The 26410-nt window shown below is 54.3% G+C and overlaps 1 protein-coding gene across 4 annotated transcripts in view; it reads left to right on the top strand.

Annotated features, from left to right (window-relative positions):
* Positions 1-26410, top strand: part of SMAD3 (SMAD family member 3) — a 119728-nt gene that overhangs the window by 88030 nt on the left and 5288 nt on the right. For all 4 annotated transcript variants that reach the window (XR_008417052.1, XM_019441698.2, XM_053888929.1 and 1 more), the window contains exons 2-8: positions 5181-5374; positions 5550-5681; positions 7031-7105; positions 9898-9948; positions 19276-19488; positions 21721-21858; positions 24713-24857. Coding sequence is in view for 3 of the 4 variants with exons in the window: in XM_019441698.2 (XP_019297243.1) it covers positions 5181-5374; positions 5550-5681; positions 7031-7105; positions 9898-9948; positions 19276-19488; positions 21721-21858; positions 24713-24857 (948 nt within the window). In the remaining variant the exon portion in view is untranslated. The remainder of the gene's footprint in view (positions 1-5180; positions 5375-5549; positions 5682-7030; positions 7106-9897; positions 9949-19275; positions 19489-21720; positions 21859-24712; positions 24858-26410) is intronic.

Below are 26410 nucleotides of genomic sequence, written 5' to 3'. Positions count from 1 at the left end.
TGGAACTCACAAACTGTGAGATCATGACCCAAGCTGAAGTCAGATGCTCAACCCATTGAGCCACCCAGGCACCCTTGTTGGTTTTCTCAATATTGAATTTTCAGAGTTCTTTATTCTGGAAACAGGCCCTTTATCAGATGTAGGCTTTGCAAATAGTTTCCCCTAACTTAGGATTTTTTATTCTCCAAACAATGCCATTCAAAGACCAGGAGCTTACATTATGATGAAGTCCAACTTGTCAACTTTCTTTTTTAGTGGGATGTGCTTCTGATGTGGTATCTGAGCAATGTGTGTCTACCCCAAGGTCACAGAGATTCCTCATGTATTCCTTGTGTGTTCTCCTGAAAGTTGTGGTTTCAGGCTTTATCTTAGGACCCATTTCAATTAATTTTTGCACAGGGTGCAAGCTGTAGGTTGAAGTTCATTTGTCTCCCATATGGACATCCCATTGTTCCAGCACCATTTGTCGAACAGACGGTCCTCTGTCTACTAAATGGTCTTTGGACCTTTGTTGAAAATCAGCTGTCCATATATACGTAACCGTTTCTGGACTCTGTTAGGCTCCACTGACGTGTTTATCCATCGTTTGCCATTACCGCACTGACTTGGTTACTGGGCTTCCCTTGATTTTTAAAAACTCATTGATAAATAGTTCGTGTATACAGTTGAAAACTTGAAGAAGTCTTTCCTCAATTTTTAACTCCCATTAATTTTTATTTCCAAAAGTTTTTTTCATAGTTTGTAAATGTTCCTGTTTTAGGATTGTAATATTTTCTCTTCCTGAGAGTAGTTTTTGTTTCATTTTGTTTGAAGGTTTTTCTGCTCCCTGTATTGTCTGAGACTTCCTCCCCGCCCCCCCCCCCCACCCCCTTATTTCTGTCTCTGTGCCTTGTGTTAGAGGCGTTCTCTAAATGGCTGAGGGTTCTGGCTGTGCATTCATATTTAAGAGTGAAGCGGTAGAAAGCAGATTGAATGCTCTGTTATGTGTTGGCAGGTAAGCTCCCCTATATATATAGTGAGCTGGCAGGAACCGGGCTGTTTTGTTGAGGGTTCCCCAAATGTCAGTATTGCATGTCTTAAGGGCTGAGCTGTTTAATTTCTCCACAGGTAGGGGTCGGGGCACGGGCCTGCCCGTCACAGTCCTGGGTGCCGAGTGACGTCAGTCACGACATCCTGTTTCCAGCCCCCGTCTGACCTTCACCCCTAGCTGTGCCCTGGTGGCCCCATCCAGAGCCCTGCTCTCTGGTTCATTTTCTGCAGAGAGCAAACCTGTCCTCTCGCCGGATTGGGGGGGGGTCCTGTTTGCAGGGGCTCAGGGTGGAGAGCTGATCTGGCTGCCTTTTCCATAGACTTTAAACCCATCCTCCTGTTGGGTCCTCCTCTTGAGAAGTGTATGGTGCCTCCAATTCCTGAGTCTTTCCCAGGTTCTGAGGCACGAATGGAATCACTTTTGTTGGCTTCCTCTGACAGGTGCTTGGTTTCAGCTCACTCCACTCTGACGTCTGTTCCCCTAAGGCCACGTTTCCATGTCTACACTCTTCTTGTTATCTTGGGCACAACAGAGATAGAACACATCCTTTCAGGTTGTTGTATTTAATGGAAGGACATTTCTTACCCTCTCCCTCCCTCCTCCCTCCCCTCCCCCTGACCATCCATTCCTCACCCCTCCCTTTCTCCTCTCTTCCTTCCCTCTACCAGCCTCTTCTGCCCCCCCCCCCCCCGTAGCCCCTCCCCTTCGACCTCTTTCCTCTTTTTTTCCCCCCTCTTCCTTCTTCTTTGCCTGGAGCCTCCTATGCCAGAATTCTTCAGGGAGACAGCCAAGCATTGTATCCTCAAGAGAAAACAGCCCATGAAATGCAGGCAGGATCGGATGTGGAATTGGCAAACTGAAGTTTTCGACCTACAGAGGCAATAAACCTGTCGTCCTCCTTGATGCTCCCTTCCCGTCCCTCAACTGCAAAAAACCTATAGAGACCATATCACAGCCCGCCCCCACACCCCGACCTGGCCCTAGTGACCCGTATTGTGTCAGAGTTGCACGTTTACAAGGCGGTCCCATTTCTATCTACTCCACGCCCTTTCACCCCTTGCAGGCCCCTGAGCAGGTGTGAGTTCCTGGGTCTACTCCAGTCTCTGTCGAGTGAGGTGTCCTGGTTCTGGGGGTTTCAGATGTTAGGGCTGTGTGTGAGGGTCTTGCCTCATCAGGAGCTGCAGAGTATCCTGTCCCCTCTACCTCCCTTCCTAAAGGCTCAAACTGGGGTACAGAGTTGTCAGGAACTTGGCCTTATGCTCACTGTCCCGGGCTGTCGGCGCATGGAAGCTGAGACCTTTCTCTTGTGTTGTCCTCCACTGCCCCTGCTCTTACCCTGTGTTATTATTTTAAAACCAGAGGGTCACCCCCTTGGATCAACCAGGTGGAAGGGGAGGGGCTCCCTCCATAGCCCCGGTCCTCCCTCACTGCCCACCTGAGCCTTTCTCCAGGGCCTCCCCCTGAAGAGGCTGCTACCGTGTCCAGCTGGCTCTTAGCTGGGGCTTTTGTCAAACACCGAAGAGTGAATGTGGCCACTTTCCTCACCTGCGGGCACTTAATTGGCTTTGCTAGAGGATGGGAGCAGCTGAATAACTCTGTCTCCTCTCATCACTTCCCACTCTCCCTTTCTCTCCCCCCCAGCCCTCGAACTCACCCCGTTTATCTAGGGCTGCTGTCATGTGGAATAATAATGCTCACTGACCTCCAGTGGAGACTGAGCTGTGGGTAGTGGGTGGGGGGAATGTTTGCATTTTACAGATGAAGTAGCTGAGGGTCCCAGAGACCTCATGACTTGCCCAGTGTTGTCTCCCAGCTGGGAGAGGGGAACCCCATCTTGACCCCAGGCCACATGACTCCATATCCGGTAGTGTTCCTTCTCTACCTCGGGGGCGAGTCCAGGCTGTTCTCTCTTGTTCTGCCTGGTAATTACCGGTTTTTGGCCGGAGGGGTTCCTTGGTCCAGGGCCCCATGGGAGGGAGGTAATTACATCCTTTGAGATGCCCTTCGTCAGCAGCTCCCCGTCAGTCCCTGTGACCAAGGCTTGTGCTGACCTTTGTCCCTTCCCCGTTCCCAGGCCAGTGGCTTAGAGTTTGATTGGATTCCTATTTCTTTCTCTTCGGTTGGTGCATCCGGTTGCATCTGGCTAGGCCTTCCCTCGCGGAGTGCCCGTAAATTGTTTATTCAGGCAGATGGGTGCCCTCGGCCCTGGAGTGGGGGGAGGGAGAGCTTGCAAATGATTCTGTACTGCCCCCCACCCCCAGCTATTAAGAAAAGTCATACCCACTGACCAGTGAGGTCCTAGCATGGGCCTTCTTGTAGGGAGAGTAGTCCTCTGTTGTGTACCTCTTTATTCACATGCACGCGTCTCCCCCCACTCACTCTCCACCCCCATGGCCCCTAATCTTGTCCACGCTGCCAGGATTTCATGCACACACACTCAGCTTAAACATCTCAGGGACTTGCTACGGCTTTTAGGAAAAAGGCAGAACCTTTTGTCATTGCTCCCGAGGCCCTGCAGAGTTAGCCTGCCTGCTCCCCTGCCTCATCTTATGCCCAGTCCTCTCCCTCTGTCCTCCCAGTCGCTCTGGCCCTTCTCCTGTTCCCTCCCTTTACCATATTCTCCACCCTTTTCAGGGCCTTCGCACATGTTCATCCCCCTACTTGGAATGCCCTCCTCCCATGTCCCTTTGCCCAGTTAGTTCTTCCTTGTCCTTTAGACTTTCAGGCCAACCATCACCTCCTCAGAAATGCCCCCCTCCGGCCCTTCAGCAAAGCAAGGTCCCCAGGGTCGCATACTCTTGTAGTTCCCTGCGCTTTTTCTTCAGAACACTCACATAGTTTGTCATCGTAGCTGTGTATGATTCTTTGATTAATACTGGTCCATTGGACCGGAAGCTCCACAGGAGCAGGGAGCACTCTGGTCTGTTTCACGGTGACCTCTTATCCCTCACCGCCGTGTCTCTAGCGCCACACAATAGTAGGACCTCATAAAAATATTTGTGAGATAAAGGATGGTGTGAATGGGATCGCCTCGCTGCCTGCTACCGGAGGTCACCTTCAGGAGCCTTCTACCTCCCCACCTCACCCTTGTCTGACAGTGCATTCCTGGGCTCCCAGCTGTGCTGTCCTGTCACCTTGCTTCATCTTTCTTTTCATACAGATCACCTGGAGTTTTATAAAGAGGAAGATTTGGATTTAGCAGGTTGGGGAAGCCTCTGAGATTCTTCCTTTTTAACAAACTTCTGTGGACCCGTGCTACTTGTCCCAGGGGCCACACTTTGGCCTGGCCTGAGAGGTGGGGGCACCAGGTCACAGCTGCTCCGAGGCCACGTCACCACAGAAGACCTTGTTTGAGCTGGGACAGGGTGCTGTTGTTAGTGGTGTTCGGCCCGGCCAGGCTGGGGGCAGTTGCAGGACTGGGCCCGGTGTGGGGCTGCAGGCTCCATTCCTGCTGAGCGTATGCACCACCCCTCAGGCCTGGGCTCTGAACTAGGAGAGCACTGTGGATGGTGACACCCAGGTGACACCTCCCAACGGCCCTCAAACTGAAAGCGATTCCCGAGAAGTTGGCAGTTTAGAGTCTTGCAACTTAAAATTCCCTTTAATTTCTCTCCCTCCCTCCCTGCCTCATCACAAATGCCAGCTAAAAGGGAGAGGGACTCTTCTTGCTTTCTGACATGTGGGGGATTTGCTGTGTGAGTGTTGGGAGGGGTTAGCCGTGGCCTAACTCGGTCACTTAACAGCATCCCTGTGGCTCATGCACGCATGGACCTAACGAGCCCCAGTGATCTTGCTCAGCCCTGGCCCCGTCTGCACACCTCAGTCTGGCCCGTGGGCCTTTGCAAGTGCCATTCCCTTCACATGGGGGGGTTGAGGGCTGGAGGACTCATCCCGGGGCCTGGTGTAGTCGAGGTGCCCCCTGCCAAGCCAGGAAGGCCTCTGGCCTTCCTTGGTGGACGTCTGTGTTTCCCTCCTGGGATTGCTGCCAGCCCTGACAGAGACTCTCTGTCATGGATCTCTGGCCCGTGAGGCTGAGAGAGATGAGGGCAGAGGAGAGAGCCCTGAGGCTCTGCAGACCAATCTCGAACTCGGGGAGAAGGCACGCCCAATCCACTTCACTGTTGCTCTTCACCTTTCCCCATCCCGGCAGGTCCCTGGATGGCCGACTGCAGGTGTCCCATCGGAAGGGGCTCCCCCATGTCATCTACTGCCGCCTGTGGCGATGGCCTGACCTCCACAGCCACCACGAGCTGCGGGCCATGGAGCTATGCGAGTTCGCCTTCAACATGAAGAAGGACGAGGTCTGCGTGAATCCCTACCACTATCAGAGGGTAGAGACCCCAGGTAGGCACCGCCTCACCCTCTCCCAGGGTCTGCAGCGACCTGCGTGTCCTCTCCATCCCCTCCCCGCCTCGTCTCCCCTTTCCTGTCCAGGTGGGGGGAGAGGAGGGTGTGGCACTTGGAGGGCTTTGGTGCCACCCTGGCCTTGACGCCGATCTGCCTCTGCTCTTCTGGACAGTTCTACCTCCTGTGCTGGTACCACGCCACACAGAGATCCCGGCCGAGTTCCCCCCGCTGGACGACTACAGCCATTCCATCCCCGAGAACACTAACTTCCCCGCGGGCATCGAGCCCCAGAGCAATATTCCAGGTAGGCACAGGGGTGCGCAGGGGCACGCAGGGGCGCCAGCAGTCCTCACGCCGGTCCCCCTGCAGCTCTCTTGGCTGTCCTGGGCCGCCCTGTCCCCCCTCCGCACACGGCGCTGGCCGGAGGGCCCCTGACTCAGAACCGCACACCCCGTTGGGAGAGGACCCGTGGCCTTGGCTCCCCGCTCAGTAATGATGCTTTTCTTGGCACGGAGGAGCGGCGGCGTGACCCTTCCGCCCGGCCTCGGTGCCGTCATTTATTTTGGAAGCGGAAATAGCAATGCTGTGTTTCTCTCACCGCCCTCGCGGCCGGGGCTGGAGTTTGGGCAGGATCCCCGACCGGCTGGGGGCCTGCAGAGCAGTGGGGGAGCCGAGGGCCGGGCAGCCGGTGCGGAGAATGGCCCTTCAGTAAGTAAGCCTGGTGGGGGTTTCAGCCTGGGTGGGGGCTGAGGCCCAAGCGGGAGTTTTGACTGACTGCACGGAGAGAAGCCGGCTCAGCTGTCAGAGTGCAGATGTTTTTAGAAGCCCTTCATTTACATGCAAATAATGTGTGAATCACCAGCACGCAGGGCGTCCAGGAAAACTGCTTGGCTGAGCTTGGGCTGGTCACAGCGGCAGGAATCCTGCCTGCCTTTCAGAGCGCTCTGACTTGGACAAGCCTCTCACCCTGAGTGAGTTCACTGTGCTGAGGTTGACTGTAGGCCTGTGCATGGGGCAGAGCCTACGGAGAGACCCCTTTACAGGCCCAGCCTCTTCCAGGTCCTTCACAGGGAGCGCTGGCCCCTAGGGGTAGGTCACCGTGTTCACTGCGCAAACGTTAGAGAGCTAAGTCACCGTCTGGGGTCATTCAGAGAAACAGATCATGGTCGCTGCTGCCATTGAACTTGAAGCCCACTGGGGAAGCCAAGATGTCCAATAGAGGAGTGACAATGAACAGGGTACCTGTGCAGGAGTAGATTAGCAGAGCCAAAGGGCAGCGTGAGGCAACTGCCCTTCAGAGGACAGAGGTGGGTGAGGCTCAGGCAAGTCCCCGGCCTCCCTGGAGGGGTGGGCTTACACTTGACCTTCTAGGGTGGGAAGAAGTTAGCCTGGCAGCGGCTCTAGGAACAGGAGTTTCGGTCTTGGGCGTCAGGATGGCATGAACAAATGTGGTCACAATCCAGCCGAGGAGACGGGGGTCGAAGGGCATGAGGCCAGCTGGATTGAGGAGCTGGTGCCCTTGCTCAGAGGCCCGCAGCGCCTCCAGCACCTGCTGCTGGCAGAGTGGTGTGGACGTGTGACGGGTTTGCAGCAGGTGTCTCCGAGCTGAACCGTGCAGGCCCCGTAATGAACCACCTTCCTTCTGATTCCCAGAAACCCCACCCCCTGGCTACCTGAGTGAAGATGGAGAGACCAGTGACCACCAGATGAACCACAGCATGGATGCAGGTCAGAGTCTTGATCCTCGCTGAGTGCCTGCCCTCCCCCTGTCCCTCTACCCGGCATTTATGAAGCAACAACTAGGTGCCAGATGCCATCCCAGGCACTGGGGAGAGAGGAGCCTGAGCTGCTCAGTTTGTGAGGACGACCACCAGCAGTCACTGTGCCGTCTCATATATGCCCTGATGGAGGACGCCATGTGGCAGTGGGCACAGGGGAGGGCCACCTACCCCAGCCTGGGGAGGAGGTGTTGGGAGCAGAACAGTACCTCACAGGGTAGGTTTTTCTTGAGTCAAGTCTTGGGGATGGGTAGGTGTTGACCAGGCCGTCAGGCAGAGAGGATATACTAGTTAGGGTCATGGGCATGGGCAGGATAGCCTGGTGCGTTCTGGTGACAGTGAGAGCTCTGTGTGGCTGGGGAGTGGCGAGAGACAGGAGGAGTGTCCCTCAAGGTTTCACTGTGGCCAAGAGCCACTGCAGGCTTTAAGCAGAATCTCCGCCTTGGTGAGAGCTTGGCAGCGGGGTGATGGGTGGGCTTGATCACCTGACACAGCTCGGGAGGAAAGGCTGAATGGAGGCGGGCAGGGTCTCCGCCAGTGGAGGCCCCCGAAACGTCTATTTTTGTGTAGTGACCAAACGTCATCTATGTATTCCCGCCGCGAGGGACCCAGCCCAGTTGTCTCCAGCCATGTCTCCAGATGTTCCCGCATCATTTGTTACGGGACCAAATTGGCTCCAAACCGGTGGCTCCTTGAAAGGAACCCCAGCTGCCACATAGAATGTGTGTGGCGCTGTGCGTGGTTGGGTGAGGAGGAGGAGGGGGCCGAGCAGATGGTCCGTCCCGGAGATCGCGGGCGTGCCTCGTCCACACGGAGCCCGCCTGCCCTTGCACATGGCCCAAAAGAGAGTGTGCAGGTCCTGAAAGAGGCACACGAGGGAGACTTGCATGTTCGTTGTAAGCGTGGCTGCTTGATACCCGGCGTGGGCGTCGTGGCGCTTTGGGGTGTGGCACACACCCCCGGGAGTGGCTGACGGCGCGCCCCGGGCTGCGGTGTGTCACAGGCCTTCCCGCACTCCATGCCAAGCGACGGCTGCAAGCCTGCAGCTCTGGGATGTGGCACGGGAAGCAGGCCAGCTAAGCAGCATCTTTCCAGATGCTGCATTGCTGCTAACTCCTTTTCTCTTCCCTCCCTGCTCTTCTTTCTGTGTGTAGAATGATTAGCACTGTCAAAGCAGGGCCAAAGGAGAGGGTCCGAGTACAGAACGAGCAGCCAGCCACCCTTCCACCACCCTCAGCGCGCGCTTCTTCCCCCCTCCCTGCGTTCCTTTCTGTCCCGCCCTCTCTGTCATCTCTTCTTTCTTCCTCTCCTTCCGTCAGTGTACCTGCAGGGCCCTGCTGTGGATGTCCGTGATGTGTCAAAAGTGGACCCCCAGTCTCTTGGGGGGGGGGGGGGAGTGTCTTCTGCTCCTTGGCTTTCCACTCAAAGTTGTCCATTTGGAAACAAGTCCAGCTGCTTCTCTGCCAGCTGAGATGTGATAGTGTCTCAGTTGGGGTCCGAGGATGCCCTTGTCCGGCCCTGGGTCTCCCCCAACACACATGAGTGCCCTTCCAGACCAGTGAGATGGTCCCACAGCCTTCCTGGGCCTTCTTGATTTGGGCTACCACAAAACAGGAAACCAGCATTTATTGAGTGCCTGCTGTGTACCAGTCATGGTACAGCCATTTGTCTATGCATGATCATGCTTCATTTCTACAGATCACACAATAGATGGCATTATCCCCATTTTACACCTGAAGGGAAATAAAAACCAAGGCTCGAGGAGGTTAGACCACTTTGCTGAAATCCCATCGCTGATACGCTGGTGACACGCCTGGACTCTGTGGCCAGGTTGGAAGCTGTCTTCCACGCTCTTCCACATCCCCTGATGTGCTGGGTTCTGGGGGAGGAAGAGAAGCCTGTGGCTCATCCCTCACCCTCAAGGAGGTTACAGCTGAGTTGGGGAGCAGGAACAGACCCTCGTAAACAAGGCACATATGCGCCCATCCTGCAGGGCTGTTACTACAGAAATAGCTGCAGCCCTCTTGGGTCCAGGGACAAAGGGATGAGCCAACTTGCTCTGTGGAACGGCACTGTTTGGTTTTTTTTTTGTTTTTTTTTTTGTTTTTTTGTTTTTTTTTTTTAAAGCAGATGCCATGTGGTTTTCTTTTTCTCCTGAGAGGGAGGGCTGGAGAGAAGGTAGCCGGGCAGGAAGAATTGGGTAGGTTTGGACACCTCCCCATGAGCAGCCTCATGTATTGCCTCAAACGTCAGTCTGGTTGCAGTCTGGTTGCAGAGTTGTAGGGTTTCTGAGGCAGCTGGGTGAGTTTCCTGAGACCTGGGGAAAGGGCTAGATTGCTATTTGAAGGGGCCTTCTGGGGAGCTGTGGCCCTACCTGTGTGGGAGGGAGGGCCTTCGTCGCCTGGGGCTTCCCTGTCCGCCTCGTTTTCCTGGGGCCATAGCTTCCAAGGAGCTCTGTGGTCTGTGCTGTGGGTTTGGTCCGGATCCTCACACCATCAAGTTGTGGGAGAGACCCCTGGGGTTAGCCGCTCATCTGTTTGTTCCACAGGTGAAGACTGGGGCCCAGGGAGAGAAAGCAGGGCAGGGACACGGGATCAGACCTCCTCCTGGGCTTTGGAGGCTCAGCCCAGGGTTTTCTGCCTGCTGTGTCGAGCTGCCCCATCTTGATGCATGTGTTCAGTAATTTGGTTCTCTAAGCCAAGAATGTTCTGCTTGTTCTCACGACTCTGTCTCACCTCACAGGTTCTCCAAACCTATCCCCGAATCCGATGTCCCCAGCACACAACAATTTGGGTAAGTATCTCTTCATCTGTAGGACTGTAACCCCCTCTAGCTGCAGCCCTGGCTGGTGGCCGGTGGGGGGATGAGGCCCTGAAGGTGAGGCTCTCCCCGCCCCTCACCATCAGCTCAGCCCAGCCCGTCAGGTTTCTGGTTACAGTGATTCTGGGGTCACCCACAGAATGGGGAAACCCGAGAAGAGCGGTGGCAGGAAAAGCAATGTACCGGGTTTGTATGTCCCCTGGGTGGCAGTCAGACGTGAGTGAATGAAAATCCCCCAAACCTTGTGCTCAGGAGATGAGACTCTGTGGTCAGCCGAGCATATGTGTGTGGTTTGACACAAAGCCACGGGCGAGCAGTGCAGACTCCGGCCCTGACTTCTGCCGGTTTGTTGCACGATACGCTTCTTTGGATTTTATCTGAGTATTTCATCTAATAATCATGTACTTTTAATTTAAAACAGCAAGATACAAGGGAATTGGGGGGGGGGGAAGCAAAATTGCCCATAATTCCCCACCCACGCACACGGGTGTTCTTTTGTCACGGTCCTCCTGATGTTTGTGGATCAGGCATATATATTTGTGCCTTGCCAATGGAGACTACAGTGTCCATCCGTGTTTCTCATTCTTCTCCTTGTTGTTTTGTAAGTGCATTTCCATATTTAGATGCCTCCTTTATCATCTCGCATTGTCTCACGATGTTTTAGAGCAGCTGGCCCATCATTTCCATGACCATCCCTCAGTTGTTGGATTTCTGGGCGGGTTGTTCTGAGATTCGCTTCTCTACTCCAGGAACACGCTTGGGCTCCAGCGTGGGGCCCGCTGAAGTGCTGTGAACAATTGAAATATCCATTTCGTTTTTATTGAGGGGAATTTTTTACGTGCTGGTCTGGTAGTCTTAGAAAAATGTGAGTTTGATTTTGTTTTGGCCTTTACTGCTGGGGTTCAATTTGTGGCTCAGGAAGAGAAAGCGTTAATATCCAAGCTTGGCGAATCAGAGGCGGTTGGCCTGGCTTTTGTTCCCAGTTGCTTCCAGTCCTTGACTGATAGCATCAGATGAAGAAAATCATTTGGAACGTTGGGAGATGCCTGAAAACCCTTTAATACAGGCTGACAAGTGGGCAGTGTGAGATGTGACTTCGGGGGAATCTGTTTTAACATCTTTGTAAGATAATATCACTGTGAGTCTTGGGCTGTGCAGAGGGAAGGTCAAATTCCTGATGTGAGAGGACCAATTGAGTTATTAAAAACAAACTCTGAAGGCTAGAAGCTGTGTTAACACTTGAAAAATTAAAGGCCAGGACTGTGAACTTGACTCTGGGTTTCCAGCTTTTGAGGCTGGCTGGTTTAGATTTAATTTCTGAGCTGTTTTCCCAACCGTGGCCAAGGCAGCACCATCAGTCGACAGACTCTGGGGCAGGCCTTTGCCTTTGAAGCCACACTGCCTGACTCCATGGTTCAGAATGAAACTTGGCCCAAGTGGTAGCTTGCTGTGAATTCCTTTCTAGATTGTGTGAACCAGGATGACAGGATGGTTTTTGATCTTGGACTTGAGGCAGAGGTGTCCCATTGACCCAATTCTTCCTCCCTGCTGTGTCCCCTTCCTCAGGCCCCTTGTCTGAGGGTTGAGGATTCTTAGGTCATTTCTTCCAAAGGAAGGAACAGCCCTCAAGCCTGGCGGGCAGAGAGTGGGTGCCGGTCTGCTGGGAGCACGTGAGTGGGGCAACAAGTCAGCTGATGAGTCAGGGTTGGGACTCACGCTGAGACACCAGTGTTTCTCCTCTGCTTGCCCAGGCCCCTGGTACCTGCCTCTTACCCCCACCTTCACCCATTCAAAACTGCTGGCTTCATCCTGGCCCCCAAAATCTTACAGGCTCCTGGCATCCTAGCTGGAAGGAGACAGATGATGGCGATGATGATGGCAAACATCTCTTGAGAACTTACTATTTCCTGAGTATTGTGTAGAGTGTTTCCTGCGTGTGAACTCAGTCTTCATAACAAGTGTGTAAGGTAGCAGCGTTGGAATTTTTCGCTTTCCCGACTAGGAAGCCAAGAAACAGACTGGTTACCTAACTCATGCCGAGTCCCACAGTTAGTAGACGGAGAGGCTTTGAACTCAGACCTTCGGGCCCCAGAGCATGTGCGCTCATCTGTGGCAGGACCTGCTCCCCTATCACCATGTCCTGCTCAGAAGAATGAAGCTTCGGAAGGGTACTTGTTAACTTGTAGTTGAGGGCACTTGTCAGGTTGAGGACCCCCAAGTAGGAGCCCTGCCTGCCTGCCTGTCTCTTTCTTCCTCATTGATTCCCCAGGCACTTCCTACCGGTCATCTGAGTACCAGTCCAGGTGGGGGGATTTGAAGAGGAATCATGGGTCCTGCCATCAAGATGCTTATGGCCTTGTGGGGAGAAATAAGGCAGGCATCAGTGTAATTCTAAAACAAGTAGGTGCAGACTGAGGGTTCAAAGGAGGCATTGATGGCATTCCAGTGGGGACATGCCTCCAGGCTTGCCAGCATCCGCTGTGTAATTAATTCATGCAAGCAGCTTTTCTGAGTTCCTAGCAAGTACAGATGCTGGGGGTCTGGAGCTGGGGAGGACACGTGGGCACACACGGTCTGATGGAGTGGCTGGAAGGGTCTACGTCCACCTGTGATGCAGTGTGCCACGTGCCAAGAGAACAGGCACAGGAGAGGAACTGTGTATAGGCCAACGAGGAAAGTGCTGGATGGGGTAGGACTTTAGAGTTGTGGTCGTGTGTGAGTGGGACCTGGAAGGACAGGTGGGATACTGTGAGGATGAGAAGGAGGGAAGGACATTGCAGATAGAGGGAAGGGCATGAAAGGGCAGGGAGAGCTCAGAGGACGGCTGGTGTTGTGGTTGGTTGGGATGAGGGGGGCAGATGAGGCCGAGAAGACTCCTGGGGGCACTGAGAAAAGAGCCCTGAATGCCACACTTATTGATTCCTTTCTTGCCTACAGAATGAAGGCTTTGGGGGAAGAGTGGTTGGTTATCTGATGACTGTTTCAAAAAGATTAATCTAGCCACTGTATGGAATTTAAAGTCTAAGGGAAATGGCTGGTGTCCAAAGGAAAAAAAAAAAACCCAAAACTAAAAACAAAACAAAATAAAAAACCACCCCTTAGGAAGCTGTTAAACCAAAGGAGGCTGCCATGAACCCTTGGGAGAAATGGTGGTGGGGCTGGGAGGGGCGTTGAGAGGGAGCCATGGGCCTGAATGAGCAGGTGCTTATCAACTAGCTTTAACTGGCAAGAGACTGGATACCTAGGAGATGGGATGGACTTGGGCTGGAAGAGGACAGTGAGTTTGCCTATGCTTAACTGTGTCCAGGAGGCAGCTGGGCAGTCAGGAGAGAGGTCGGGGCCGGACGTGCAGATTTGGAAGCCATTAGCCTGTGTGAGAGCCCTTTGCAAAGCAGAGTTGGAGAGGCAGGGTTTGTCATCACAGGAGTTTGGAAAGCCTGCGCTGTAGACCCCTGGGGCCTCCGGGGCGCCCACATGGTAAGGCCTCTGAGCAGTCCTGCAGAGGTTTGGTTGAAGTCCTGGCAGTGGATGCACCAGGAGAGGGAAAGCCAACTCAAGAAGGAAAGAAGGCCAGTGAGGGGTTGAGGGGGACCCCCCAGGAGGGAGGAAGGAGGGGAAGAGGCTGAGGTTCACGTTGGAGGGCTGGGCCCAGCCAGAAGCCAGAAGGAGGCCAGCGGGCAGGCCATAAGGAGAGGCCTTGAAGTGACACACAGAGTTAAGAGGAGTATGTGGGGGGGGGGGGTGCTGAAGTTGGTCAGAGGTGGGTGTGGGGAAAATAAAAGGCGAGATGACCACAGAGAAGGATGGGGGACATCTCAGGATATCTGATTATTTCCTGCAAAGAAATTACGCAGGAAGAGAGCAGAGGACATCTGGCTCGTTCTTATTCCCTCCCCACATCCAGGCAAGAGATTGTGCCTCCTTCTGCTGTGAGACCTCTGTTGGCCTTACAGGGAGGGGCCCAGAGGAGTGACTGACTGCGAGCCAGCTCAGCTTCTCGTCAGAGGCAGGCTCTGGGGAGACCCAGCGGCTCTGGCTTGCAGGGAAGGGACGTGAGCAGGTGATGTTCCTGTCACTACACATCATGCTAGCTGAGTCACCTGGGATTTCCTAAGCATTTAAGTCCAGGATTGGGCCAAATGGAGGGGAAGGAGGAGGGAAGCATAAAGAGGAAAAAGATAATGAGCTGGACCCTGAGGGTGAGTAAGTCGTTCTTGCTTTAAAGTGAACATTTGGGGAGGGGCCTTGACCAAGGGGAAAGAGGTACCAGGCAGTGCCCTGGGACAGTGGCTGGACTGGAGATTGAGGAGGTGATGGTTTCCAGAGTGCCTCTTGTAGAAGGTATCTTCCTCTCCTGCTAGGAGCAAGGGGCAGGGTGGTGGGGGCAGTGAGGAGACGCCTCAGCCTCCTGGGGCACCTGGGGAAAATAAACATTGAAAAAGGTTTTTTAAAACAAAATTTTTAATGTTTATTTTAGAGAGAGAGCTAGAGCATGAGTGCGGGTGCAGAGAGAGACAGAATCTGAAGCAGGCTTCAGGCTCTGAGCTGTCAGCACAGAGCCTGACGTGGGGCTTGAACCCACAAACCTCAAGGTCATGACTTGAGCCGAAGTTGGATGCTCAACAAACTGAGCCACCCAGGTGTCCCTAAAAAAATTTATTTAAGAAATCACAGCATCCTAATGGCAGGAAGTCAGCTTCCAGCCAGAAGATGTGACCCTTAGACTTTGCCACTGCTCTTGGCTGCAGTGAACTGATCCAAGGCTGAAAGAGCGGTGGCTGCTTTCTGTGCTGTGCATACCTCCTTTTGTCGTTCTCCTCCTTAACGAGCTAGGTCGAAATTGGGGTCCCAGGTGCCAGGACCCAGCCATCTTGGGCCCACAGGAACTAACCCTCAGAAACCCCAACTAATAAGGGCCGACCGTGTACAGAGGGGCAAGTGAAGTCTTGACGGCCACATAAGCTGGGGCTGAAAGGTTGAGCCTGGGCTGGTGAGGATCAGGCAGCCCAGGCAGAGGGAACAGTGAGGACTGGGGATGGGAGTGTGGCACCTCTGGGACAGGAGCTCAGGCTCCTTCCACAGGTGAGGGCCCAGAAGAAGGCAGTGCATTCACGTTTTGACCTTTAGCCTTGTGGCTTTGGCGCCCCAGCCTTTGCCTGCTCCCTGCTTTTCATAGTAGAAAGCTAATTCCTGCCCCCTTCATCTGTCCCCCGCCCCCCCTCCTTTTCCTTTACCGGATTTGGATCTCTCGCACATGTTTTTAATAGGCATCCTTTAATCCAAGTGTTGCCTTCTGGGTTTTATTCTGTTTTCTTTTCCTTAAACAAAACAGAAAGTCCATGCCAGCTTGGAATAGGGCTTAAAACCGAAGCCAGTCAGTGCCGTTAGTCTGGCAGGGGGCCAGTCGTGAATTAAGTACCCCATGCCACTCGAGAAGTCTGGCCGATCCCACACTGGTGGGGGCAGGGGGCCGAGAATGCCAGGAGCAGGAGGTTTCCAACACCTCTGCTGCGGGAAGAGTGATCAGCATAGACTCAGTCTGGCTGGGAGCAGGGCTATTTGAAGGGAAGGCCTTGGACATTGTTGTCTGCCACTCCGGGTGTGCTGAGTCTTGGGCCTGGAGAAACGAAACCACTGTCGTGGAGGCAAATCCCTTTATCCCTTGGAGTCATCCTCCCAGAGGAGTCTTTGAGTGGCAATATCTTCGGGTCCTTTTCAAGAAGCAGCCTTATGCAAAATTGCTTCTGCATCTGTTGGAAAACTCTTCAAATTAAGGCTGGCTGGCTTGATGGATGTGGGAGGAGAGGTTGCCACCTGGCAGATTTTTGTTCAAGATTTAGTGCCAGGAGAAGCTTTGATTCCCTTGCAGAACTGGTAAGCATTGTCTGTGCATAACCAGAGCCATACAGCATATTCTCCCTTTTTGCCTTGTCTGCTAGGAAGCTCAGAGCCAAGTTGAGTGCTCTCTGGGTCCTGTATATAATGTTATCTTTTCCAGGCTCCTTTTTATTTCTCTTGTACTTAATCATGGTGTGGCTAAGTCATTTGGTGGGGGGAAAAAAGAGGGCATACGTTTAAAAAGAGTTTGCCACTCAAGGCAGAACCCAGAAGTGGTGACCATACATTTTGGTCTGTAGCTCTTCTTGCAGAAGTGCCTTGAGGAAGCAGCTGAGAGGTGACAGGAGGGACAGAGGTGAAAGGCAGAGCTAGATTTTTGTTGTCTGCAGAGAAGAGTAAATGCCTAGCCGGGGTGCTGCTCCAGGTCAGTCCTGCTCCTGAACATAGGCCAGCTCGGCCGAACAGCACTCTGTAAAATGGCACCCTTCAGACTTTGCCTTGGCCTGACTGCACTGCTCCCCCACTAAACTAGCATCTTCTTAATTATGTGTCAGGCTTCTGAGTCCAGTGTTTTCCACCACACTGTCCAGTGTGTTTCTGCAAGCTACAGGGATGTTTGGATAAGGGCTCAGATCTGCTTGGGGGGCCCTCTTGGGTGAGGACCCCCAACCCCCTCTCTGATTCCGAGATGCCTCAAAGCCCACATTTCTCCACAGTGGTCCTGGCACCATGTTACCCAGTGGGTGGCCTGTGGCTTTTCTTCTTTTGATGGGTAGGCTGTGCCAGTGTTCCTGGGAGCCAAGCTCGCTCTCTTCCGTCTGGACTAAGCCAGAGGGTGCTGGACAAGGCTTTATAATTTGGGGTGAGGTCTCTTCTGTACTTCGCTGGGGAAGCCAGGGCCAGCCCAGACCAGCCACAGCTGCCTCTTTAGGCTGACCCATGCCAGACGCACAGTGACCTAGAGTGTCTGCACCAGACGTCTCCCAGTAAAGCTGAAGGCACTGTCCAGACCGGGGAGGTTGGCACAGCGAGGTCAGCCGAACCTGCCCCCGGGCAGTGGTGGTCAGCAGCCCTTCCTCAGTACCTCTTGGCCTTGTCACAGGACCCAACCCCTTGGAGTGCTTGGATTGCACTTGGATTTCCTAGGCATTTTTTTTCTTTTTTTTTTTTTTAGGTTTCCAAAGCAACATAGCTCACATTTTAGTGACCACATTGTTTAGAATATAGCTTATCTCGCTGGAATGTCGAAGCATCGAGCGCAGCCAGAGCCGGATGTGACCGCTGTGGCTCAACCCATCCTCGGGGGCACAGGCCACAAGCCATGGTCGCTCTTGCTCCGGTCACTCCTCCGTCCCCCGTTAAAAGTAGCTTAGATCCCCTGCCTTCCTTGCTTCCTTCCCTCTATCCTGGGAAGAGAGGAAAGGGGCGAGGACACTTTGCCTTCCCTGCAGTGGAGGTCGGGACAGGAGCAGGATGTTCTCAGGTTCATGTACACAATCAGTTCGATATTGGCAGCACCATTTATCGAGTGCTTGACGTGGGCCCAGCACCTCATGTGACTTCTCCCAATCTGTTTGCAGACAGCACCCAGTGGTAAAGAGGTTTCTCCACCTGGTGGCTGCAGGGGGAGATGTGGAGGCTGAAACTTAGAGCTGGACTGGTTCGCTGATAGTCACACGGCTGGTCCACACCAGAGCAGAGAGTGAGTTCTGGTCTGCCTGGCATCAAAGCTGGAGCTCCATGACCTGGTTAAACATCTAAGGCGGTGGTTTTCAACCAGGGGCTCCTTTGCCCCTTCAAAGACAGCTGGCAATGCCTGGGGCCATTTGTTACTGTCACAGCTTGGGAGGGGGAGATGTGTGTGTGCTACCGACCTGGGAGGCTACCGAACATCTTGTGACCTACAACGCTCCCCTCCCTCATCCCAGTCGAAGAATTATTTGGCCCACACTTTCTGGATGTGTGTTGAATGCAGGGATGGTACGGGTCTGCACCTCCTCCCACGTGTGGTAGGCGTTCTCTTTACCTTAGAAAAGGGGTCACAGGCATTGACCCCACAAGTAGATCTGGGCCCTTTGCCCTGCAGGGGGCTCCCAGGCCCCTCCCAGAACAGCTTCTGAGTTTTGTCTCTTGTCCTTCCCACGCTTCTAAAGGTCTGGTGAGCAGAGATCCCAGTGGGTTCTCACTCCAGGAAGCGGCTCGGCAGGCAGTGAGCTGGGGTCCCTGGCCAGTGCTGAGACCTGGCACAGTGAGCCCTTCCTGTCTGTCCCTCACACCAGCTCCCACAGACGCACCCTGAGTAACCACGTGCCCCCAAATATGAGAGCCAGAGCGAGTGATGTGGCTAGAGGTCCAAGGGGGAGGAGTGAGAAGGGACAGGAGACTCACCAGTTCTCCGACAAGGGGGTGGATTCAAGTAGGCAGCGAGAGAGCTATGGTACGATGCTCCAGCCCACGTGGTGAAGCGCGGTGCAGGGGGGTGGCCGGAAGAGGCTGGACAGGAGTGCTGGGGAGTCCTGTTAGGATGCCGTGGCACTGACGCCAGGGAGGAAGGACGGGGGCCTGGCCCAGGGCTAAGCACGGACTTGCTGAGGGATGCAGGGGGAGGACAGGGTGCCTGGGCAGGTGTCGACCAGAGTGGCCACAGGTGACAGGAGGGCTAGGGAGTCACAGGAAAGGTGATGCGGGATCATGTGAGGGGGAACCTCTAAAGAGAACCAACTCCTCTCAAGATGGCAGTTTTGCTCTGAGGAGCCCTTGGTTGCGACCACAGACTGACAGCTAGGACAAATTGAGAATTTCTCTTAGGCGAGCCTGGGTCTTAGCCACCCCTCCAGACAGCATCTGGGTACGTGCGGAAGATCGTTTCTGTAATAAGAGACGCAGACCCGGTTCGCCGTGCAGACAGCACCTGGTGTCTGTGTGGTCACACCTGGCACCCGTGGAACCCCCTTGGCTGCCCCAGCCTTTTCCTTTCATGGGCTTGGATCCTGACTTGCTGCCCCACAGGCTAGGAGTGTCCAAGACTGGGCAGAGCCGAGAGCCCTTCTGGGGGCAGAGATCACTGTGGGTTGCTTCAGAAGAAAGGCTGGGAGGTGGCCGGGTAGGTGATGTGGCACGCCGGGCCTGCCCGGTGGGCTTTCCCAGGTGTGGGTTGATGCCTGGCCCTTTTGGGGTTTGTCCAGCGCCTCCTTGGAGACTGTTCCACCCAAGGCCAGCCAGGCAGGACAGGACCTTTATGAGCTCAAAACTAAATGAAAGTGGCATGTTTTTCCAAACACTGGAGGATTTTTTTTTATCCCACTGGATTCTGCAAGTTTAATATCCTACAAGGCACAAGGGCAGAGGATTGTAACACGCTCTGAGAGGCAGAGAAACAGTCTTACGGAGCACCCAGGGGACCTCGTTGAGGAGTATGCGACCCGGGGGCCCCTGACCCAGTCGCCTGATGTGTCTTCCCAGACCTGCAGCCTGTCACCTACTGCGAGCCAGCCTTCTGGTGCTCCATTTCCTACTACGAGCTGAACCAGCGCGTCGGGGAGACCTTCCATGCCTCCCAGCCCTCCATGACCGTGGACGGCTTCACCGACCCCTCCAACTCGGAGCGCTTCTGCCTGGGGCTGCTCTCCAATGTCAACAGGAACGCGGCTGTGGAGCTCACACGGAGGCATATCGGTAAGGATGCCACGTTTCCCCGCCGACCCCCGCCATGGCCCCAGTAGCCACAGTGCAGAAGCCACCAACCGGCACTGTGCCGCACCTCCGGGGAGCCTGGAGAGGATGCTATCCCCCAGCCCGCCCCCAAACTCTCTATGGCTTTGTTTAGGGGCCAGACGGGAAGAGTTCCTGGTGTTTGGTCATTCCCATTCAAACACACAGATTATGTCTGAAAATGTGAAAGCCACAGAGGAAAGCATTCACTTAAGGGAGGGGGCAAGAATGGGGAATCTATGAGAAGGGCGCATCTGCAACCCTCTTCATAAACGTACCTCGTGATCGTTGGATAGGTAGATGGGGTCAGTCTTGATGGGAGTGAGCTTTTCTTTGTTCATTTCCCATATGATTATTCTGGGCTACCAGAACAACACTGGTGCCGATATTCTGCCTTCGAACACCCAGAACATAATAAAAGATGGTTTCTAGAGGAAGAAGGCGTGTGTATGCCCCTTGGTTTGCTCATAAAATTATCATGCTAAGGATATTTGTAATTCTGTGACCCCGAGTCACTCACAAGTCCATGGAGATGGTATAGTAGGGTATTCTCAGTCCAGAGCCCCCGGGGTTGGCAGACAGGCTCCAGGGCTAGGGTAGAGTGGCAGGGGGTCTGGTCCTAAGTGAACCAGAGCACCCTTGATCTTGTCTGTATTATATCTTGGGCTTTCACAGAAGATTTCATTTGAAGAGAGGATTTTATGGTTAAGAAAAGATGGGAAGCCATAGGTGTGGGCCCATGTGCTCATTTTCCAGGCAATAACCTGATGCCCAAGGAAGAGCAGAGCCTTGCAGAGGCTACACAGTGAGTGTGACACAGCCAGTGACAAACAGTCCCCTGCCACTGAGCCCACATCCTTCCCAGACAGCCTCCCCATGTGTTTTACTTTGAAAAAGATACTCATCCTGGGAGGCATACATCATTGTTTACTTATTCTCTTTATACTTTTCTCTATTTAAAAAAAAAATAACATCTTATTTTTGAGAGAGAGAATGTGTGTGAGTGGGGAAGAGGCAGAGAGAGAGGGAGACACACAATCTGAAGCAGGTTCCAGGCTCTAAGCTGTCTGCCCAGAGCCCGATGCGGGGCTTGAACCCACAAACCGTGAGATGGTGACCTGAGCCAAAGTCGGATGCTTAACTGACTGAGCCACCCAGGCGCCCCTACTTTTCTGTATTTTTAAAACTAATATTTCAAAAATTTGCCAAAACAAAACACATTTCCGTTGTTTTGGTCGGGGTCTCTCCATCTCTGCCCGTGACCTTGACTGACCTAACACCGTGGCCCCTCCTTATGGACTCTGACTCGGCCAGCACCCCGCATATTTGCGACACCAAGTCTCGCAGCACCAAACCAAGAAGAAATGGGGGTGCGGCAGTAGTGGGAGGAGGAGGTGGGGAGAACACCCAGTGGCCCCCTGGTTTCTATCCCACTTGACGTCGTGCCCGTAAACCCTGGCTCCGTTTTCCAGCCCTCTGGGCCTCTTCCCCAGAAGCAGCAACAGAGGCCTTCCCATGCAGCAGAGGAGAACATCCCTGGCTGAGAGGAGAGCTCATTGTCAGAGCATTTATGTAACTGCTTGCTCGAATTGCAGAGGCAATTTAAAAATAATTCCTGTCCATCTGGAATGGATTTAAGAGATGAAGGAAAAGTGAATGATATAAACCTATGGTATGTTTCAGAAAAATGCACTGGGGAGGGAAAGGTACAGGAGGGGGCACGAAGCCATCCCTGTAAAGCAGGGCGCCTGCGAGGTCTGCTGCCTCAGGAGGAGCTCTGCAGGTCTGCTCAGTGAATTTGTGTAGCAGTAGCCGTAGTAACAGCTCGTACTTAGCGGGCGCTTGGTGTGGGTGGCACAACAGCCCTGGGAGGTAGGTATTACTGTTACCCCATCTTTCAGATGAAGAAACTGAGGCTCAGAGCGTGAGTAACTGGATGGAGGCCCATGGCTAGTCCGTGGCAGAGGCCGTCGTTGAGACTTACCCCTGCCCTCGCCCCTGGTCATCTCTGTCCTCTAGCTTGAGGAACCCTTGTTTTCCCGTGTGTGGGTTTAGGCTTGGGCTCTGGGTCCTGTTTGTCTGGTGAGGCTGGCGGAGAGGCAGCCCCTCCGAGCATCGGCTCAGCTCTGCCTCCTCGGCTGGCCTCAGCTGGCCCTGGGGCCAGACGCTGGGCCGGCCTGACCCACATCTCTGTAGGGCGAGGCGTGCGGCTGTACTACATCGGAGGGGAGGTCTTCGCCGAGTGCCTCAGTGACAGCGCCATTTTTGTCCAGTCTCCCAACTGTAACCAGCGCTACGGCTGGCACCCAGCCACTGTCTGCAAGATCCCGCCAGGTAAGAGCTCTCACCCCTGCCCCGCCCCGATGCATCTCTCTAGCCCCGGTGCGTGCCTGGGAGAGGTTTCTGCTTTCTTACCTTGTCTCCTCCTCGCTTTTTGCGTTGCCAGCCCGGAGGTGCCTCGCTGGGGTGTTCTCTGTGGCTTCCGATCTTGCTGTGCTCTCCTTGACCCTCCAAGGAGCAGACGCAGCATCTGACGGATCTGCCTCTGATCTGTGGGTACCTGCTTGTTGCCTCGTGCGCACAGATGCTCGGGCATTATGCTTTCTTCTTTCATTGCACAAACTCACACAGCATGTGGGCACGGTGCCAGGTGCTTGGGGGAGACGGAGGGGTGCAGGAGGCCCTGCTGCTGTCCCCACAGACCTTAAAAGACCAGCTGAGTATGTAAGACAAAGACACAAATGAGTTTAATACAAGGAAGGGTGCTAAGCACCAAAGCAGCAGCTCAGATAAGGTGCTCCTGGATCCGGGGGGTCGGTGGGGGGGGGGACTCATTTAAATTTTTTTTTTTAATGTTTATTTTTGAGAGAGAGAGAGAGAGACAGAATGGGAGCAGGGGAGGGACAGAGAGAGAGGGAGACACAGAATCTGAAGCAGGCTCCAGGCTCTGTCAGCACAGTGCCAGGCACGGACCCACGGACTGTGAGATCATGACCTGAGCCTATGTCAGACACTGAACCGACTGACCCACCCAGGCGCCCCACGGCAGAAACTCATTTAACTGCTGAGATGGACTGGGGAGAGCTTCATGGAGAAGGCATTCAGGCGTTGAAGGCTGAGTAGACAAAGGGGTGGTGGGGACCGTGAGGGCATTCCAGGCAGAGGGAACAAAAGCCCAGAGGCAACGGAGAGTAAGGCACATATGGATGGTACCCTGGCTGGAGGAGAAGCCACATAAGAGACAGGAAATGTTTAGAAAGTATGATGGGACCAGACCACAGAAGGCGGTCATGACAAAGTTTTACTTTTATTCTCTGGAACGCTTGAGGGTTTTCTGAGTGGGGCTGAAAACCCCGCTGACAGGGCGGGGGGGGGGGTGTTGACGACTCCCACCTATGCTCCAAGAAAGGCGGCACCCCAGGGGATGGCTTGCGAGGGGCCGTGGCTGTGCAGCAACACCCGAGGAAGATCGACCCATCAGGGCTTCTTGAGTTAGGAAACCGAGGCTGAGCGTCCCGGCCAGAGGGCCCTGCTCACAGGCACGCAGTCCCTGGGCTTGCTGCTGGCAGAAGGCAGACTGTGACTGGCTAGTCCCGTGTATGGCACATATGTGGCATATGTCTTCCTGTCTGCAAGGCAGCAGATGATAGCGGAGCGATGGGTTTTGGGCAATGTCCGCTTAAGAATGCCAGGAGGTCTGGGGCACCAGAGGACTGGGTGGCTCAGTCGGTTAAGTGTCTGACTCTTGATTTCGGCTCAGGCCGCGATCTCACAGTTTCATGGCTTTGAGCCCCATGCCAGGCTCTGTGCTGACAGGGCAGAGCCTGCTTCAGATCCTCTGTCTCCCTCTTTCTTTGCCCCTCCCCCACTTTGCTCAAAACAAACCTAAAAAAAAAGAAAAAAAAGAATGCAGGTCTGAAATAACAGTACTCTACATTTCCAGGGCATTGTGTGGTTGTGTTCCCAGAATACATTTATATCTTTGCTCTTAGTCCTTTCTAATCATTCTGGCTCCTTAGGAGACAAGTTCAGAGAGGTCAAGCCACCTGACCAAAGGCACAGCTCGTAAGTGGCTGAGCCAGGATGAGGCTAGAACTGTGTGACTCCCGAGCCTGGTGCTCCTCTGCTTCTTGGCTCAGCTGGGAGCCAAAACCCACTTTCTGCCCTGTGTCCCCACACATCTCCTTGGAGAAAAAACGAGAACAGAAAGGTCCGTCATGTTCTTGGCATTGTGGTCATTCCTTTCCCCAACCCTCCTCCCATCTTTTTGGTGAGGGCTGAGTTGGCTGTGGTGGGGTTTGCTGGCTCATGGAGGACCTCCGTGGCCAGCATCTCAGAGACACGGGCTTATGACAAGAAAGTGACCAGCCCAGAGTCATACAGCAAAATTAGGTGCCCAGTGTTGCCCTGCTAATAAATGTCACCTTAGCTCACCTTTTGGGCTTTTCTAGCATGTTGCTGTTGTCTTTATTTTTCTGACACGTTCCAGGCACTCAGGTGGCAGGACCTCCGGAGATTTATTATAAACTTCATTTGTGCCTGTCTCTGGTTTTACTGCCTGGAGGGTTAGACACACATCCTCGCTTCGCTGCAGATGTCACTCTGACCCAGCCATGTGCCCCAAGGCCAAAATGCGGCCCGGATCTCTTGTTCCTTCCACTAGGGAAGCCTGCGTGGAACCTGGGCCCCTCTGTTGGCGGCCTTTCATCTGGCCCACACTCCTGTCACGGCCTCCCCTTCCCCGGGTGCTCAGCCGTGCCCCACGCAGCCATGGATATTCTGGCTTGGGTCCCTTGTGTCTCTGGTCCCTGGCTTGGCCCTTTTGCCCAGGGCGAGGCCCACCTCTACTAGGCCATCTCTCTTGTTCTTGGTGGCCCGCTTTACGGTCTTCCTCAGTGTTCCGTGGCTCTCGGAGCTGGAGCCTACAGGCCAGGGTTTCACCCACCCCCATGGGTCAGCTGCACCTCCCCACTGAGGTGGGGATGGCTTCAAGGCCAAGGACCAAGTCGGCCTATCCCTAGCACGGTGTGGAGTGTGCGGCTGGCGCATGGAATGGCCGCCCTGTCACACTTCGGCCGTGTGAGTTCCTCCGTCTGGATGACCCGGGGGGTGGCTTTAGCCAGGTGTGGGGGGCACGGGACATGGATGTGCTCCGTCCCCACGAGCACTGTTTTCCCTCTCTCGGCAGGATGCAACCTGAAGATCTTCAACAACCAGGAGTTTGCCGCCCTCCTGGCTCAGTCTGTCAACCAGGGCTTCGAGGCGGTCTACCAGCTGACCCGGATGTGCACCATCCGCATGAGCTTCGTCAAAGGCTGGGGAGCAGAGTACAGGTCAGGTCAGGGGCACGCGTCACGGGGACCCGGCTGCGGGAGACTCAGACGGCAGAGCTAGGCCAGCCCTCGCCCCAGAGACCAGAGACCAAGGATGAGGAGGAGCTGGGCACTGTTCGCCCGGTGCTGCGACTACACGTTCCGTTTCCTCCTCGCCACGACCCTGGGTGGGGATGCTGGCATCACCCCCGGCGCACGGATGAGGGGACGAAGGCCTAGGCAGGGAAAGTGACTTGCCTGAGGTCACATTGTTAGTGGAAAGGTGGAGCCCAGAGCCGGGCCTCGTGGCTTCTTCCTCGTGCGTTTGGGGCAGACGGTTTTAGGACCACCCTTTCCAGGGAGTTAAGTCGTCCTCCCCTCCTTCCCTCCTCTGGGGCTCCGTCTTTGACTCGAGGGACCCTGAGGATCTAGGGTATTAAAATTTGAGAAGCAGATAGGAGAAGAGATGTGGGAAGTCAGAAAGGAACATAGTTTACTTGTTCAGAAAAGAAATGATTTTTTTTTTCTTTCAGAATTTCAGATATTGCTTTAAACATGGCACTGGTCGGTTCTACCTGATCTGCTCTATTGAATCTGTCACACCATCCTGGCTTGGGTTTAGAGAATCCTATCCCTTTTCTTGCTCCGCCTAGACGGGAGGTGTGCGCCGGGGCTGTGTGCCCCTCCTGCCCTGCGCTGCCCCTGCCCAGCCCCCGGCTTCCCCGGCAGACGCAGAGGTGCCCACACGTCAGCTGGGGCCAGTGCCTTGCAAGTGACTCCCCCCTTCTCTTCATTTTTCCAGATGTTTGGAATCCATTTTGTTTTGTAGTCATTGTGCACCCCGGCCAAACCCATTTCAATATTGGCTCTGTGCCACCGTTTATAATGAAATCCAGATGAGCATGACTTATGGAAAGTCAGATCCTCGTTAGAGGATGGCGGTCCGTAAAATCTTCTTCCATTTACCGTATTTTAGCTGCTGTTGCCTGTGTCTGCCCCATAGTGCCAGGGAGCACAGCACCTTGGTCCGTGGGGTCTCTGTGAAACCCAGGATGAGTGACCAATTGAGCAACCCAAGTGGTCAGGCCTCTCAGCAGAACTTACGGCCCAGTTATGACAGCCTAAGGAGACTAGCCAAGGCCCAAAGACCCAGCCCGAAGAGAGATTTTAGCCCACCTTTTAGCCCTGGCTGAAACCATTTACGGAACAAGGATGAAGGGTTATAAAAGGAATATTTTTTTAGTGGGGGAGGGAGATACTTAGATGGCTGCCAGTGGGAGAGAGCCCACAGGAGGTGCTTTCACTCCCTCCTACACGCACACGTGCGTCCAAAGGACCACGCTCAGGCACCGTAGGTCAGACAGGCACCTCAGCATCCACAGGCCCATCTCTCCACCTCTACTCAGGTGAAGCGTCGGCCAGGCAAGGAGGGTGGTGGCCTTAGGCTAGCAGCTGTCTGCCTAGCACGGCACTATGGCTCCCCCACCCCGAGTGCGGGGAAGAGGCCCCTTGGTGGCGGAGGAAGCCATTCCCGGGGGACACTGTGTCACCAGGCGAGACGTACTGCCAGCACA

Source organism: Panthera pardus, unplaced genomic scaffold, assembly GCF_024362965.1.
Source record: "Panthera pardus isolate Hobbes unplaced genomic scaffold, ASM2436296v1 HiC_scaffold_24, whole genome shotgun sequence".
Lineage (NCBI taxonomy): Eukaryota > Metazoa > Chordata > Mammalia > Carnivora > Felidae > Panthera > Panthera pardus.
The sequence above is the reverse complement of the archived record's forward strand: the minus strand, read 5'-3'. Positions and strand labels throughout refer to the sequence as shown.